The 16,586-nt window shown below is 36.8% G+C and overlaps 1 protein-coding gene across 3 annotated transcripts in view; it reads right to left on the bottom strand.

Annotated features, from left to right (window-relative positions):
* The window catches only part of LOC131679049 (putative inorganic phosphate cotransporter), a 92,034-nt gene that overhangs the window by 59,692 nt on the left and 15,756 nt on the right, over positions 1-16,586 (bottom strand). Inside the window, exon 1 of one of the 3 annotated variants that reach the window (XM_058959587.1) lies at positions 1,315-1,791. The exons of the other annotated variants lie outside the window; for them this stretch is intronic. Coding sequence (XP_058815570.1) covers positions 1,315-1,348 — 34 coding nt within the window. The 5' untranslated portion in view covers positions 1,349-1,791. Of the gene's footprint in view, positions 1-1,314; positions 1,792-16,586 lie in introns of those variants that run through there. 3 annotated transcript variants of the gene reach the window in all.

Genomic DNA, 16,586 nt, shown 5'->3' with positions numbered 1-16,586 from the left:
ATGATATTGAATTTAAAAATTAAACAAAAATCTACAAAAAATTGATATCAAAAAACTGTTTCAACAACGTACAATGTTACCAGCAATTGGTCGGTGTTAAGTCAGACCGGACTAAATCGCAAAACATCAAAAAATGAGGTAATGATAGCACTGGATAAAGAAATTCTTCATCTACATTCCACTTTTATAAGATTTGGAATATGAAACAATAAACAAGAATTATGGCAAAAGTTATTTTCCAATTATAATGTAAATGATGCTGCGATTCAAACTTTAAACGCGTTTTTCTCGAAATCAATGCACTGTCACTTAGTCCGGTCTGACCTAACACCGACCATGAATGATCATTATTCTTGGAATTGGTAAAATTTTCACACTGATAGATGAGTATGACTATGAAAATGAGATGAGGCCGTAACTACGTTGAGCTATATTAGATAGAATAAAAATCCCGGTTTAAAAATTCATCGACGTAATTTTATTGTCGGGGAACAACTTGAAAGCTTGAACAGATAAACCCAACAAACATGTTTAAAATTTAACTTTAACCTTCAATAAATATTCCACACCCTATTTACAGCAATGGTTTGCTTCCAGTACAATCCGGCAGAAAAATTTCACGCTCCGCAACTAAGTCAACTTTAAATAATCACTTGTAGTTGACATGTTTTGCTTTCTCGCCGGCGGCATAAAGAGCAGTAAACCACATTTATCCAAAGCAACTCAAGCTATCCGGAAACACTTTTAAAACGATTCGTCATTTCAACCGTTGCATGAGTCAGTTTCATTCACAATACCAAAAATATGAAAAACGAAAGTTCGTTTACACTGTTGGTACCTCGTGAAAGGTGATAGTAAAGCCAACAAAGCAAAACATTCCCGAATTCTAAAAATGTTTCACCGCCGCTACTTGTTCGCTTTGTTCTCATCGGAATGCTACTGAAAACTTATCAATGTTGTACCTATGCCTGTTTTCTATCCCTGTTAAATTACAACCGTTTTGTACTAATATTCGTTATTTACACTGTTATTCCGTGAACTTTGACATGAAGTGCGCGAAGAAAGCTACATAACGTGTGCATGCGTAACAAGTTCCTGCTCCCTGGCCAGTTCTCCGGTGGGAACCAGAACTGTAGCTCATTTGTTTCAAAAACACCAGCAACAACAACAACTCAGACAACAATCAATACAACTAGCGAATCAGAGGGCAATTTTCGAGTCATCATGTTCATCACTGTTTGCAAAATGTTGGACCGCTTGGAAAAACGAGGTCACGTGGCGTGTGTATGAATGCATACGTCTACTGCTACTCACATTTGGACACTGTCAACTGCCACCCACTCAACATGATGATCGCTTCGCTGGCTCGCGTTGCACTTGGACTACTAAAACAAAATTCGATAAACTACAACTGCAGCAGAATGCACTCTCGACAGTCCGTACGAAAAAAAAAACACCCCAGCCACCGTCGTCGGGCACTGGGTTGTTTATCACGTGCTCAATGTATTCCGGGCTTCACTTTCGATATTTTTCGCATGTTTTTTTTTCGTTTGCTTCCGTATGCACTGATACCGATTGTGATCAGTTCAGAATTTAAGGAACCACCACCGTGACCGTGGGGGAGGGTCGCGATCGAGAACAACAGAACAACGTCCGACCGCCGAGACGTTTGTGGAGGAATTAAGCCGCACACGGAAAGCTTCTAGCGCATTTATACGCGCCGCGCATACCTGAGAAGATATATTGATAGAGTTGTTCAGCAGTCGTTAACTGACTGAATTGGTTATCAGCGACGAGCGCGACGGACGACTGACGACGACTGACGACGACCGACGACGTATCGTCGATGGCTTTGGCGGGGGGTTTGCACAGCGAAAGCTCTGCCGGTAGCTTTGTGCGAACTTTTTGGTGGTTGGAGCCGAAATTGCCGCATACAATCGCGAATTCTTTTGGCACCTGGTGGTTCACACGGTGTGTGAATCGAGTGGGGCAAGTTTCGGATGCTAAATGCGTTTAATAATAGGCGAATGTGTACTACCGATTAGGTAGTTGACATTGAAGGAAAAATTATATGTAAACAATGGAAGCAAAAATCGTGAATTAGGATCCGATGTGGTGTAGGCGGTGGTTCAACAGCCCGGTTGAAAATCACGACAGGACATAGTGTGCCATTTTTGGAGTGTAAGATCTAAATATACTTGTTACAATGTGTAAAAATTTATTAGGGATTTGTAGTCATTGAAATGAAAATGTAAACCATGGAAAATTCCAGTTCGGTATGGAACCGTACGATAGTTCCAACAAATGACTAGATAAGAAATTTTGGAAGCCTCCTCCTCTTCCTCCTCTTAAAGCATATTCAGGAGTGTTTCAGTTCTAGATTCAAAATTTTGACAGTTCTATAATATAAAACTGAAAATTTTAAAACTAGAACTTGCTGTCCCAGCAGCAGTTTTAGCGGATGTTCTATTCAGTTTAAAATTCATGTCTCGCCATACCTTCAGTGTTACTGCATTCAAATTTATTTTTTCCCAGTCTATCGGGTCTAAGTGTCTATGCTGAAAACTTTGAATGTATTTAAGGTTCAAAGAACTTTCGGGGAGCGTCTATACGAATTGACCGCTTGATAGTATGCGTTGGAAAAAATGCGTTCAGCTTTGTCACCGGTTTATCCATATAAGGCATTCATTAAACTCCAAAAGAAGAAAATCAGTCGATTTATTAGATTATCACGATTCAAATCATGCAAAATAATTGGTGGAAAAGCAATTTACCGGGCGGAATGGAGCACTTGAAAAAGTGACGGTGATTTTTCATCACACCACCACACTGTCACGCTCACAACTGCGTAGTGAAAAAACCACAGCCACTTTTTCAAAAGTACCATTCAGCCAAGCCGATGGTTTTTCCACCAGCAATTTTTCATGATTTGAATCGTGATGATTTAATAAATCGACTGATATTCTTCTTTTAGATTTTTGAAAACGTTTAACCCATTCATGCCCATGTTGTTTGTGGACAACAACTTTTTTAAACAGCTATAACTTTTGATTGATGCAAGATTTTCTCAGAAAAACAAGTAAGGGTAATAACTGTAACTGTTGCCTTTAATTTGAGTATTAACAGTTACAAGGATCAGCTCTAGAACTGAAGTTATTGCAATTAGTTTGATTGGATTCCGATGAAGCAGTGCTGCCAGAGACAGTTTGCGTTAACGACTGAAAATGAATTTTACATATATCTTCGTTTTCCACGCAATTGGACTTTTGTAAATATTTTAGGACAATTGTATTGAGCGTTGGAAGGTAAAAATTGAGCAGCTTCTAGCACTGCGAGGAAAGCACCTAACTTTATGGAAAAAGGATTTTCGTGTTGCTTGACCCCATCGTTTTCAAGCAAAAGTGGTGTTGAAACCCTACATGCACTAGAAAAAAGTTGGGCATGAAAGGGTTAAATGAATAATCCGGTGGCAAAGCTGAACACAATTTTTCCTACGCCTACTACCAAGCGTTCAATTCTAACACATGCTCAAAATAGGTAACTTGAGCCTTAAACCACAGTTCTAAACGTGTTTTAAAATCAGCATAAAATAGAACGGCGTCGTAGAACACTTTAACAAAAGCACTGTTTTGAGCGACTTAGTGGAATGTTATATTAAACTCTTTAACCATCATAGTGGAACAGTTCATCATAGTGGAATTAAAACGGAAGACAACGGTTAAAGTGTTTAAGTCGTAGAACAGTTTTAAATTTTAAAACAAAACTGTTCGAAATTATGAAGCAAAACGCTCTGCTGGGAATGTGAATGTTTCAGTTCCAGTTCTACTTTGAAGCTCCTATACAAAATGAAACGCTCCTGAACATGCCCTAATAATAATAGCGTAAGAAGGCAAAATGTAAATACCTACACGCCACCGAAAAACTACCTAAAATTCAGTACTTTTGACTCAATCTCGTGGTATCGTGCAGGAAGGTAAAATTAGGTAAACCGTGTTGAAGGTAGTTTCCATTTAACTACGGCAAAAATAATAACTCAACCTTGAGTTTAATTTACTTGAATTTAAGTTGAATTTACCCAATTTTGAGTATACCCCAAACAACTTAAAAGTACCTTACTGCCGTTATAAGCATATTTGTCCCATGTTCTATGAGATTCCCTATATACATGGGACAATTATGCGTAGAACGGCAGCTTACTGCACGGAAGACCTCGACTGAGTCGAATCTCTCGTTTTGTTTTTGACAACACTAATAAGTTTAAAAGCGACGCGTATCTCAAAAGTACCTAAATTTAAGTTAAAAGAACTTATTCTGTAGGTTATTTTATGGTTGCGTGTATAATTTGCGGAGCGTTCCAGGAATGCTGCATAGCGGTAAATTATAGACGGTTTTCGATACAACACTGAACCATACGAAATTGTTTTTAGAGGTTCGAAAGTTTGCCCTTATCTGACTTTTTTTTTTCTAAAAAAACAACCATAACTCGACGAAAGAAGCTTGCACCGTTAATAAGATTCTTAATGGGTTACACCATTGTAGAGCACAAAAAATAGATATATCGTCGCTGTTGTGCTATCTTATGACAAGCGCCATTTGGCACATTTCGAGAAAAAACGATTTTTATAGTTTAAGATTGAATATCTTGAAACTTATAAATGGTATAAACAATTCAAAGAAGACAATTGATGCTTCTATATGTTCTGTATTAATATCAAAAAAATTTACGCAGATCGGTTGACTATGTTGCGAGTTTTTACTATAAATGTAAACAAAAGTCGCTCTCACATGTGTCATAGGTGTGTATTGATGGCAAAATCGTACATGGAAAATTTTCCATAGAAAAAATGTCTCAATTATTAACTTTTAATTATATCATCGGCATCATTTTGGTCTATAAACAATCGGTGATACGCATTTTGAAGGAAATGAGTAAGGGAATCTATAAAAATCGTTATTTTTGGTTACAGTGTTGCCAAATATGCTATATTTCCAGTTTAAAACTTAAACTGCATTTTTCTCACAATTCGCATATTTTGGTTTTGAAAATTATTATGCCATTGTGTTTCTCAGATAGTTTTACACATAAAACATCTTATGCATCAAGATAACTTGAGCCAATCCCCAGACACAGTTATTTGAAGCAAAAAATTAAAAATTTCTCAGAACGTTTCTCGCTAATTCGCTATATGTATTAGTACAATCTCAGTGACCAAGCAAAATATCAATATTCTGAAAACGCCGCTTTGTAGAGATTTTTTAGACAAGTGATGTGGCATATCTAACTCAGTTTACCCCAAAATGGCGTTTGTCATAAGATAGCATAACAGCGCCGATATGTCAATATTTTTTTGACACAATAAAGAAATGAATCGAGATCTTGTGAAATGGGATTTATAATTCTAGTTGTGAGGTACAAAAACTAATTTTTTCAAGTAATTTTTTCCACGACCGGAAATCTATCTCCCGTAATTTTTTACGTAGGGCTTAAAATAAAAGATTTTCCGATTTCTTATAACAATAGCAAACGACATACGTAGGATCTCCCAATATTTTGATTTTTCGCAAAATGGCGCCTTTTTAAGTAAATAAAAAGAAAAAGGTCACAGAATCCGACATAAACTTGTTTATAAAATAAATTAACCAAAAAATAAAATCCTGCGCACGTCGCTGGAGAAACCAATTTAAAATATAGGGGAGAACGTGGCTAGTTGGCTAGTTTCTAAATTCTTCAGTCGGTTGGCCGAAGTAAATGTCCTCTGCATTGACAAGATAGACAAGAAAAAGATTTTCTTACTTTGAGGTAAATTCCAGAAATAAAAATATTTGATGACTATTTTTGCATTATAAATAGTACCGCGAACTTGCCCCGCGCGTCACCGCCAACTTACCCCAACCGAATCTTCTATACTATAAAAATGAGACTGTTTTGCGATGAACGAGCATCATGCCCAAATCGTTGCACGGATCGACTACAAACTTTGCATATGTGCTTATATAGGTTATGTATTAGTTACATATGGGTTGCATGATCGACATATATCAAAATCAAAATATGTATGTATGTTTGCTAATTACTACTAAATGACGATCCCTTCCACCAAGGAGATTTTTCTGGAATGGTTTCCTAAAGCATTTTTAGTATCTCTGCATATTATTTGATATATGTATTTCTCCCACGAAGGAGGTGAGCATTAGGGTGGGACAAAAATAGATTCCAGCTTCGAGTATCTATATTTTTGCGCCCGCTTTTTAAAGTTTACATGGGATTTTGTATGGGAAAATTAACTTTCACTAAATAATTCCTCCAGAAGTCGCCCATTACTTCCTAAAAACAATTCGTTATGTGGCTTTTATAGAAAATTTAACAAAGAAACAAAGTCTCGAAAACCACGAAACAATCTGACGCTTGAGAAAAAAGTTATTAAGCAGAAACCGATTGATGCTCTGACGATTGATAAAATATTTATTTTTTCTAGTACCACTGCTGTTAGTTGTCCAATTATATGAAATTTTGCTTTAATTCTCTCTTAATGTGTCTAAATCATTTATCTATACTTGGCCACTTCGCAAGAGTTTTGAAGGATAAATTGAGGCTTCTTTTGTACATATTAAGAGAAAGTTAAAAATTTTGTATATAATTCGAAGAAGCAGTGATGCTATGGAAAGTGAAATTTTCATCAATCTTCAGGGCATCAATCGGTTTTTGCTTAATAACTTTTTCCACGAGTATCAGATCGTTTTGCGGTCTTCTAGACTTTGTTTCCATGACATATTTCCTATAATAATCAGACATCTATTTATTTTTAGGAGGTAACGGGCGACTCTTGGCAGAATTAATTTACAAAAGACAATCTTCCATCGCGAAATCCCATGTAAACTTTAAACCGGGGGCGCAAAAATATAGTTTCACCGATCGAGCTAAAAATTTGCAGAGTTGTTTTGGTAGCTAAATAGGACCCAAAAAGTAACTCGGAACAAAATTTTATTTTTTTCATATAACCATGTCCCACTCTAGTGAGCATGACCAACGACGGCGGGCCTTGAAGAAGGGGGGAACTATTCAATGGAATGCTTAACGACGATCCGATTTTGATGAAATTTAGCATATGTATTCCACCAAGGAGATGGTTATGAGGTGGTTATTGTTGGGAGTGGTTGATACATGAGCCATAGTTACGAGGAAGGGCGAAGCATTCTTTTGAAGTATGTATATATTATTTGGCATATGTATTTTTTCCACCAAGCTGAAGGCTATGATGGGTTGGTTCGAAATCTGTCGGGGAAAAAGGTTTTCTTAAGCATTAACTGTCTATCTTTCTAAGTGAATATAAAAGCCTAACACTTTGCTGCATTTGGCTTTTTCAAAACACCAATGAAACAGTAATAATTTTTTTATTCATTTCGTTTATTTGATAGGCACAAATGCGTTAGCTTGGCGGTGCCAAATTCTTTTGTTTTTACATTTTGGATATCTTAAAACTAGGAGGTGACAATGCTGAAATATTTTTTTTTACGAAAGAAAAGAAAGTGTACAGCTATCTTAAGACTAGAAATAAGATTCAATATACAAGAGAGGGCCAAAAGATTTTTTCATGAAAAATTTTAAAACAAGGGATTAGTTTGATATACAAGAGGGGGAGTAATAGTATTTTACGAAATATTTGACAGTTATCTTAAAACTAACAATATAGTTTAGTACACAAAAGGGGGAACAAATATTTATGAGAAATTTCACAGATATCTTAAAACTAGGGATACAATTCTATTTACAAGATGGAGGACAAGAATTTCAATAAAGAGTAAAAATTATAGCTATCTTAAAACTAGGAATACAGAATACAAATTTGATTTTTTTAACGGTCAAGATATTCAGAGGGTGGCTTATTTCCACATCAGTGTAGCAGCAGTTGTATCAAGGACAGGAGAGAGAAGGCGTATGGTGACAGGGAAAGAAGAGCAAAACTTGAAACTTTCGCTCAAACGGGGGGGGGGGGATCAGCGAAACAAATTTGCGCCTCAGTCTAGTAAGTCGTCGAGTACCGGATTGGCGGATGGTATTCTTCGGACCCGCGGGGAATCCTTCAAAAGTCATCGGACCTCGAGTCGCTCTCGCTTCAGTTTCCTTCTATGCAGGCGTAGTGGTAAGGGCGATGGCGGTTACATAGTGGCACTCTGGAGCTGATCGGTTCCACAAAACAGGAGGAAACAAAGTTAATGAACAAAACCAAGGACGAAATTTTGCGAGGGTGGCTGGAAAGAAATGTATGTCAAGTTGGACGGCTTCTCTCAAGGATCGGTTCACGTTTCGGTAAGCTTCGATATTAGCAACAGTAGTGAGTAGACACCAGATGTCGGTCAGCGTGCTAGCAACGGCAGCTACGGAGGAAAAAACACGAAGTTGGAGAAAATCGGGATTTTGTTGTCTAGAGAAATTTTACCGCCGATAATTATTCCGTTGGAGTGGCAGCGAAATGGATCGCGAAAATGGATCGCGAAAATGCGAAGCTAGCAGTTAAATAGGAACGAATAGCACCAAGAAGGGCAGAAAGCCCGGCGAAGGTGGCTGTAAACAGATGTAAATCCTTTTGGTCGACACCTCCCGATCCGGTGACGATATTTGCAGCAGACCTGAGCAGTAGGGTGGGACAAAAAATGGAATCCAGCTCCGAGCAACTTTTCAGGTACCATTTGGGTCCTAGAACAACTGTGCAAATTCTTTGCTCGATCCTTGAAACTATATTTTTGCGGCCATTGTTTAAAGTTTACATGGGATTTTGCATGGAAAAACTAACTTTCACAAAATAATTCCTCCGAAAGTCGCCCATTGCTTCCTAAAAATAAATCGTTATGTGGCTTTTATGAGAAATAACAAAGAAACAAAGTCTCGAAAACCACGAAACGATCTGACGCTTGAGAAAAAAGTTATTAAGCAGAAACCGATTGATAAAATATTCATTTTTTCTAGCACCACTGCTGTTGGCTGTCCAATTATACGCAATTTTGTTTTGATCTTCTCTTAATATGTTTAAATCATTTATCTATGCTGTTTGGCCACGTCGCAAGGGTTTTGGGGGATAAATTGAGGCTTCTTTTGTACATAATAAGAGAAAGTCAGCATCAGTGATGCTATGAAAAGTGAAATTTTCATCAATCTTCAGGGCATCAATCGGTTTTTGCTTAATAACTTTTTCCACAAGCATCAGATCGTTTCGTGGTCTTCTAGACTTTGATGCCTTGACAAATTTCCTATCAAAATCAGTCATCTATTTATTTTTAGGAGTATGGGCGACTCTTGGAAGAATTATTTTGCAAAAGTAGATTTCCCCATACGAAATCCCATGTAAATTTTAAACCATGGGCGCAAAAATATAGTTTCACCGACCGAACTAAAAATTTGCAGAGTTGTTCTGGGAGCTAAATGGGACCCAAAAAGTTACTCGGAGCGAAATTTTATTTTTTTCATATGACTATGTCCCACTCTACTGGGCAGGTCAGATGTATCGCGAGGGTTGGACAGTACACTGATAATATAAATTCGTAAATATAATTAAATCGATCATGAAATGTACGAATTCATTCGTTGTTTTCTGCAACGAAGTATTTTCGCGCATTGTAAATAATAGGTTTCGTTCATTTCATGAACAAGAATAGCCGCTTGCTGAACGAAAGCTTTCGTAAATTTTACACATTTAATGTACACTGCACGAATGTTATCGTTGGTAACGACATTATTTTTCTTGAATGAAACGAAATGTTTTGTGTATTTAAAAAAAAACGGTTGTGTTTATTACGAACGATTTCGTTGGTCGCACGAACTTATTTCGTTTATTTAAGAAAAGTTTGCGTATTTATTAGCATGTTATTGTTTTCAGTCGATCTTTTGGGATCGATATTTGACAACATCGATTCTTTTTAATTTAAAAAAATCGATATGGCCAAATCGATTTTATTGTGGTACGAAGAAATGGCCGCTTGATGAACGAAAGTTTTCGTAAATGTTACTTATTTAGTTTACATTGCACGAATGTTATCGTTAATAACGACATTATTCTTCATAAATGAAACGAAATTTTTCGTTTATTTTAATAAACGTTTATGTATATTACGAACGATTTCATTGCTCACACCAATTTATTTGGTATATCTTAGGAAAGTTTTCGTATTCATTTGCATATTATTTTTTCAATCGATAAGTTAAGATCGATGTTTAACAACAACGATTTTTTAACTAACTAAAAGGATCGATCTGGAAAAATCCATTTTATTTCAACCTGTCCACCTGAAGTAATGACCGCTTGATGAACAAAAGTTTTCGTAAATTTTACATATTTAGTGTACACTGTGGAATATTATCGTTTATAACGACGTTATTTTTCATGAATGAAACGAAATGATTCGTTTATTTCCATAAATGTTTATGTATATGATGAACGATTTCGTTGGTCGCATAAATTTATTTCGCTTATCTTAAAAAGTTTTCGTATTTATTAGCCTCTTATTGCCTTCAGTCGATCTTTTGTTTGATAACATCGATTTTTTTTAATTTAAAAAATCGATGTGGCCAAATCGATTTTCCTGTGGTACGAAGAAATGGCCGCTTGATGAACGAAAGTTTTCGTAACTTTTACTTATTTGGTGTACAGTGCACGAATGCTATCGTTGATTAGAACATCATTTTTCGTGAATGAAACGAAATGTTTCGTTTATTTTAATAATGTATATTAATGTATATTACGAACGATTTCGTTGGTCACACGAATTATTTTCGTTCATCTTAGAAAAGTTTTCGTATTTATTATCCTCTTATTCGATCTTTTGGAATCGATATTTGACAACCACGGTTTTTCATTAATAAAAGACACAGATCGATTTTATTGTGGTATGAAGAAATGGCCGCTTGATGAACGAAAGTTTTCGTAAATTTTACTAATTTAGTGTACATTGCACGAACGTCGTCGTTGAAAACGACATTATTTTTCGTGAATGAAACGAAATGTTTTGTTTATTTTAATAAACATTTGTGCATATTACGAACAATCTCGTTGGTCGCACGAATTCATTTCGTTCATCTAAGAGAATTTTTGACATTGCAGAGAAAACTTAAACTTATTCATACAAAACCAACGAGCAGTTCGCGATGGCTCAACTGAATCCGTACTGCTCCGGATTCTGGATCAAATGGAAGCGAAAGAGGTTTAGAAAATCATCCTGAAACCGGTGGACACGGATACGGCTACTAAATAGTCAGACCAATACCGTCGAATATATAGCAGCGAACAATTCGTTTGCCTAATGAAGCCATTTCGTAATAAGCCAACGAAAGTAGTTTCGTGGATTTCACTAAAAACTGATAATGAAAAATAAAAGTGTTTCAATAGAACTACGAACGATCAATTATATGTACGAAAAATTCGTATATTTTATGAAAATTTTCTGTATGAAACTAATTCCTAGCAATTTACGAATATATTCTATCAGTGTAAGGAAAAGTAGCTATGCATAAAAACATGACGATTAACACAAAACAAAATAAGTAAGACACAAAACAGTACTTAACGGTTGCCCCGGATGGATGAGGTTTGCGAGATACAAGAGGTTTAAGTTGAGTCGGTTGGCTTAACAACTACTACAAACAAATCCAAATCCACCACGAACCAGCAGGCAGCGCACAGGGGTCGGAAATACCAAAAACGTTCACTAGAGGCCAAACCATCGAATATATTCACAGGGTGTCTTTGGAGGAACTGTTCGTATGAATATTCTCCACAATCTGATAAAAATTGAATTGAGACATGGCTTACTATGATTGAACTAGAAAAAATAACTTTTTATACTGACGAGATAGAAAGTGGATGTCTTCGACAAAGTTGTAGAAATGCTCGTAATGAAGAATTTTATTGAACAATTTGAACTTGTAGGATTTAATGTTATCGATTTATAAAGCGTTTTCTAAGGCCCTCCACATTTGTTTGGAACATGATTTGCACGAAAAGTCACAGTGGAAAAAGTTATGTTAAAAAACTAAATTTAAGGGTGTTGCTATAGAAAACGCTTTATAAATCGATAACTTTAAGCCCTACAAGTTCAAGTTGTTCAACAAAATTCTTCATTACGAGTATTTCTAAAACTTTGTCGAAGACACCAACTTTCTACCCCGTCAGTATAAAAAGTTTTTTTTAGTTTGATCGTGGTAAGCCATGCCTTATTTTGATTTTTATCAGATTTTGGGGAATATTCTGACAAACAATTCGTCCAAAGATACCCAGTCAAAAAGGGCAAGTTGCTGGCTAACGGGGGGATATTTGCCAACTCGGATACGCTAATTGCCCTTCAATTTGCCAGCAAATTGCTGGCAATTAGAGGGCTATTTCAAATGCAACATTTGGGCGATTTGCCGCCCCACCCGCCCTTAAATCGCCCCCAAATCGCCAAGGGAACGCGCCATTTAATCGCCCTTAATTTCCTAATATGAAAATTACAAATAATACTTATTTTCGGATTCATTATCTTCTCACATAAACTTATCACTATACTAGGTAATCACCACCAAACTATTGAAAGAATCAATGGTGAAGTTGGTATTTCACTCCAAAACTTGCCACAATCTGACATTCATTAAGACTTTAGGTCAGAGATCTTGTTCCACTATACTTGCACGATTTCACAATTTTACACATTCGTTGGCCAAATTAAGTGCACTAGACAAATAAAATATAAGCTAAAATACGCCAATAGTTAAAAAAAAACATTTTTAAGCTTAAGCCAAACATGAACCGCCACGTTTGAAAAACGTAAAAAACAACCAAGTCCATTTCAGCAGTCAGAAAATTTGTCTAAGAGTTGAAATTACCTTTAAATCGCATTCGCAAATTGCATTTAGGACTGGTGGTATCCAACGGGGAAAAACGATCGGAAATGGTGAGTGAAGCTAAGCAATCATGTGAAAAAAATTCCCCCCAGAGGCGAGACTCGAACTCGCAACCTTTGAGACTCCGGCCCAATGCACTAACCCTTATGCTATCCCTGGGTATGGCGACATCCCAGAAAGAACATATGATTATCCCACTGGCGACGGTGATCGTACCCTGCCTGCAAAGCGAGAATCACACACAACGGCAGCAACCCCAACACATTTGATCTATTTAATTTCCCCGCTAGATACCAAGGCCCGGGTTTTTATTATCGTATGATGTCTAATTTTTTAGTTCATTACGTATCGTAATCCAGTGGGTGACAGAGCTAATGAAGACTGTCGATTTCTGGTCCCTTGCCCAGTGAACAGAGGTATGAAATAGAAATAGATGAAATGTGTTGGGGTGATCAGCTGCCTAATAAATAAATAATAAATAAATAATAAAAACAAGTTGCTCTGTATTTCTTGGAATTTAGTAAAATATTTGGCCGAAACATCTGCTCGGCTAAATATTTTTCTTTTTTCTATCCCGTACCAGCTGTAATCATCCCCAACATGATTGCGAATGTTGTGAACCAGGTGAAAAGATCGTACTTAGCAAGACCAGGTGGCATGTCAGCTGCAGTTTATAGTAGTCTTGCTATTGCCCCGGCTGATCAGCTTTTTAACAAAGCGTTCATCTGCTCTGAGTGTACAAGCATTGATCGTCAGAATAAAACTTAAAAATGCTTCCTGATTTGGTTTCCATATTGCGCGAAGAGACCCGAATTCTGATCTGAAATTAATACAACGATCAAAAAGTATTTTATCAATCTTCAAAAAAGGAATAACTAATAATCAAATTTCCGACAATCGAAGTTTTTCGTCAGGTTCATTTAATTAATTTACAGATTGTCGCACATGAGGGCTCCCCCTGATTGCACCTTGCACATTCCACCAGTATAACGTCAATTTATTATGGTTATTCCGTAGTTTCTATCAAAGACGCAAAAAATACGTCAAACTTTTTAGCACAAAACGCTGCAGCCATGGTCTTTACCTGCCGTCACTCGATGGCCATGGTACCACATTTTCTGATCATTGACATCATAGCACAAAACTGGACATCGCAGCATTCACGACGACGATGATGATGATGATAGCGCGAATATTGGAAAGCAAGCAGATGTCTTCCACTAGACGCTCGACTCACTAGACTGAGCGTCTCGTGCCAACCTGCCAAACACCCAAAAAATTCACGACGAATCCAACTTAATGTATGTATCGAAATTTATCAACGCGTTGATAAAGTGCACCAAAGCAGATGAATGAACGATGTGTCGGTCAGTTGCAAAGCTAGCAACTTTTCAAGATCAAATATTAATCTTTCGCGCGCCTGTCCCGGCTCAGTGGTTGGTGTGGGCGGACGTTCGCTAACTGAGGCCTTGCTGGCAGAGCTTTTACTCGTTAAATATTTTATGATTTGTTTGGATTGTAAATTTTTTCGCGCACAAATTGTTTATTTTGCCCAATGACGGTACGACGAGTGGGCAACGTTAACATTTTCCTAGCGCAATCCTCGAAGCGACTAATATTTGAGGAATTGATATTTGCACTTTACAAGGGTAATCATAAATTATGAGCTCGTATAGCAATGATATGTATGTCAGTTTGTCTGGCAAAAATTTAATTCATAGTAATTTAAAAACCTTGTATTGGATTGGTAGTGGCGAAGAAAACTAGTTGGTAATTTGTGAACAGTAGAAGAAAAGAAGTACATAACTAAGAGCTCGTCGCTGTTGTGCTATCTTATGACAAACGCCATTTTGGGGTAAACTGAGTTAGATATGCAACATTACTAAACTAAAAATTCTCTACAAAATGGCGTTTTCAGAATTTTGACATTTCGCTTGGTTATAGAAATATAGCGAGAAACATTCTGAGAAATTTTTACTATTTTGCTTCAAATAACTGTGTCTGGGAATTGGCTCAAGTTATCTTGATGTATAACATGTTTTTATGTGTAAAACTATCTGGGAAACACAATGGCATAATCTTTTTCAAAACAAAAATTCACGAATTGTGAGAAAAATGCAGTTTAAGTTTTAAACTGGGAATATAGTATATTTGGCAACACTGTAACCAAATATAACTGTTTTTTCTAGATTCGCTGACTCATTTCCTTCAAAATGCATCTCACAGATTGTTTCTAGACCAAATGAAGCCAAAGATATGAATAAAAGTTAATAATTGATGTTTTTTCTATGGAAAATTTTCCATGCACGATTATGACACGCCATACAAATTTTGTCATCAATACACACCTATGACACGTGTGAACGCGACTTTTGTTTACATTTATAGTAAAAACTCGCAACATAGTCAACCGATCTTCCCAATATTTGAGATATTAATACAGCATAGATAGAAGCATCAATTGTCTTCTTTGAATTGCTTATAACATGTATAATATTTAAGATGTTCAATCTCAAACTTTAAAAATCGTTTTTCTCGAAATGTGCTAAATGGCGCTTGTCATAAGATAGCACAACAGCGACGAGCTAACACCTTTTCTGCTTCGAACTAGCAAAAACCGGTTAGCGATCACTAACATTGTAAGTAACTTTTTATTTTGTACTTTTTCTCTGGACTTTTAGGTACATGTTTACATAGGTATTCATACATACGATGCAAGTATATTGTACATTGATACAAGTAGATTTACATTGATATATTTGAATGAAAATAGGAGAAATATTCACATAATCGGAAGTATATTAGGGTCAGAATTTAAATAATTCTAACCGAGACGGCGCCGGTGGTTGAGCGTGACCCCATCCCAGTTGGTCTACGTTTAATTCCAGCCAAGGTCGTTGAGATATTTCTGAGGCGAAAAAATCTGTGGTCACGTCTTCCTTCGGAAGGGAAGTAAGGCCGTTGGTCCCCGGTCCATGAGTTCATGGATCGATATCCAGGCCAGATAGTGGAGTCACCTCTCTGGCGTCGGTCATGAAGAAGTAGAATCCAGTTTCTATACACTTACTAACAAATACCCTCTTCCCGTGATAGTTACATTCCTTCCCTGTCCTTCCGCGATTTACGTTCGGGCCGGGCCGGCGCCGGTATGGAGCAAATCTATTGATCCCCTGTGCAATTTCAGCTAGTCCAGATCGATAACGCAGTAGCAACCAGGGTTGGTCGCACAAGCTCAATCTCAAGCTCAAGAATGTAAATAATTACTAACCGATTCAGGTTAGTTTCAACCTGGCAACTGATTGACTAATACATACTAACTAATTGATAATTTATCTATATCTTAATTACCGAGAAGATGAATTCAGATTTAAAGTTATCTTTAATATCACACGTGTGTGTGCTACTGTACGATTTTTAAATTTCATCATAGCAATAATAACCAGATAACACATGTCGGAAATCGAACAACCGGTCAATAATTAAGCGAAGCTGTGTCATTGTAGGCATTATCTTATCTGATAGACACAGAGGGCACAAACAGCATATTGTCAAAAACTTTGCTGGGGAAGCCAGTTACTAAAATGGTTATCAGTTCGAAATTGCCTGTCATTCATGTGAGTATAAAAAAGTTCAAATTCCTTGAATTACACTTATTATACATTATATTTCTATGCATTGTTGTTCCTATCAAGGCCATCGAAAGTCAGACCGGGCCCCA

Source organism: Topomyia yanbarensis, chromosome 2, assembly GCF_030247195.1.
Source record: "Topomyia yanbarensis strain Yona2022 chromosome 2, ASM3024719v1, whole genome shotgun sequence".
In the NCBI taxonomy this organism is placed as follows: domain Eukaryota; kingdom Metazoa; phylum Arthropoda; class Insecta; order Diptera; family Culicidae; genus Topomyia; species Topomyia yanbarensis.
This window is presented reverse-complemented; position numbering and strand designations above follow the sequence as displayed.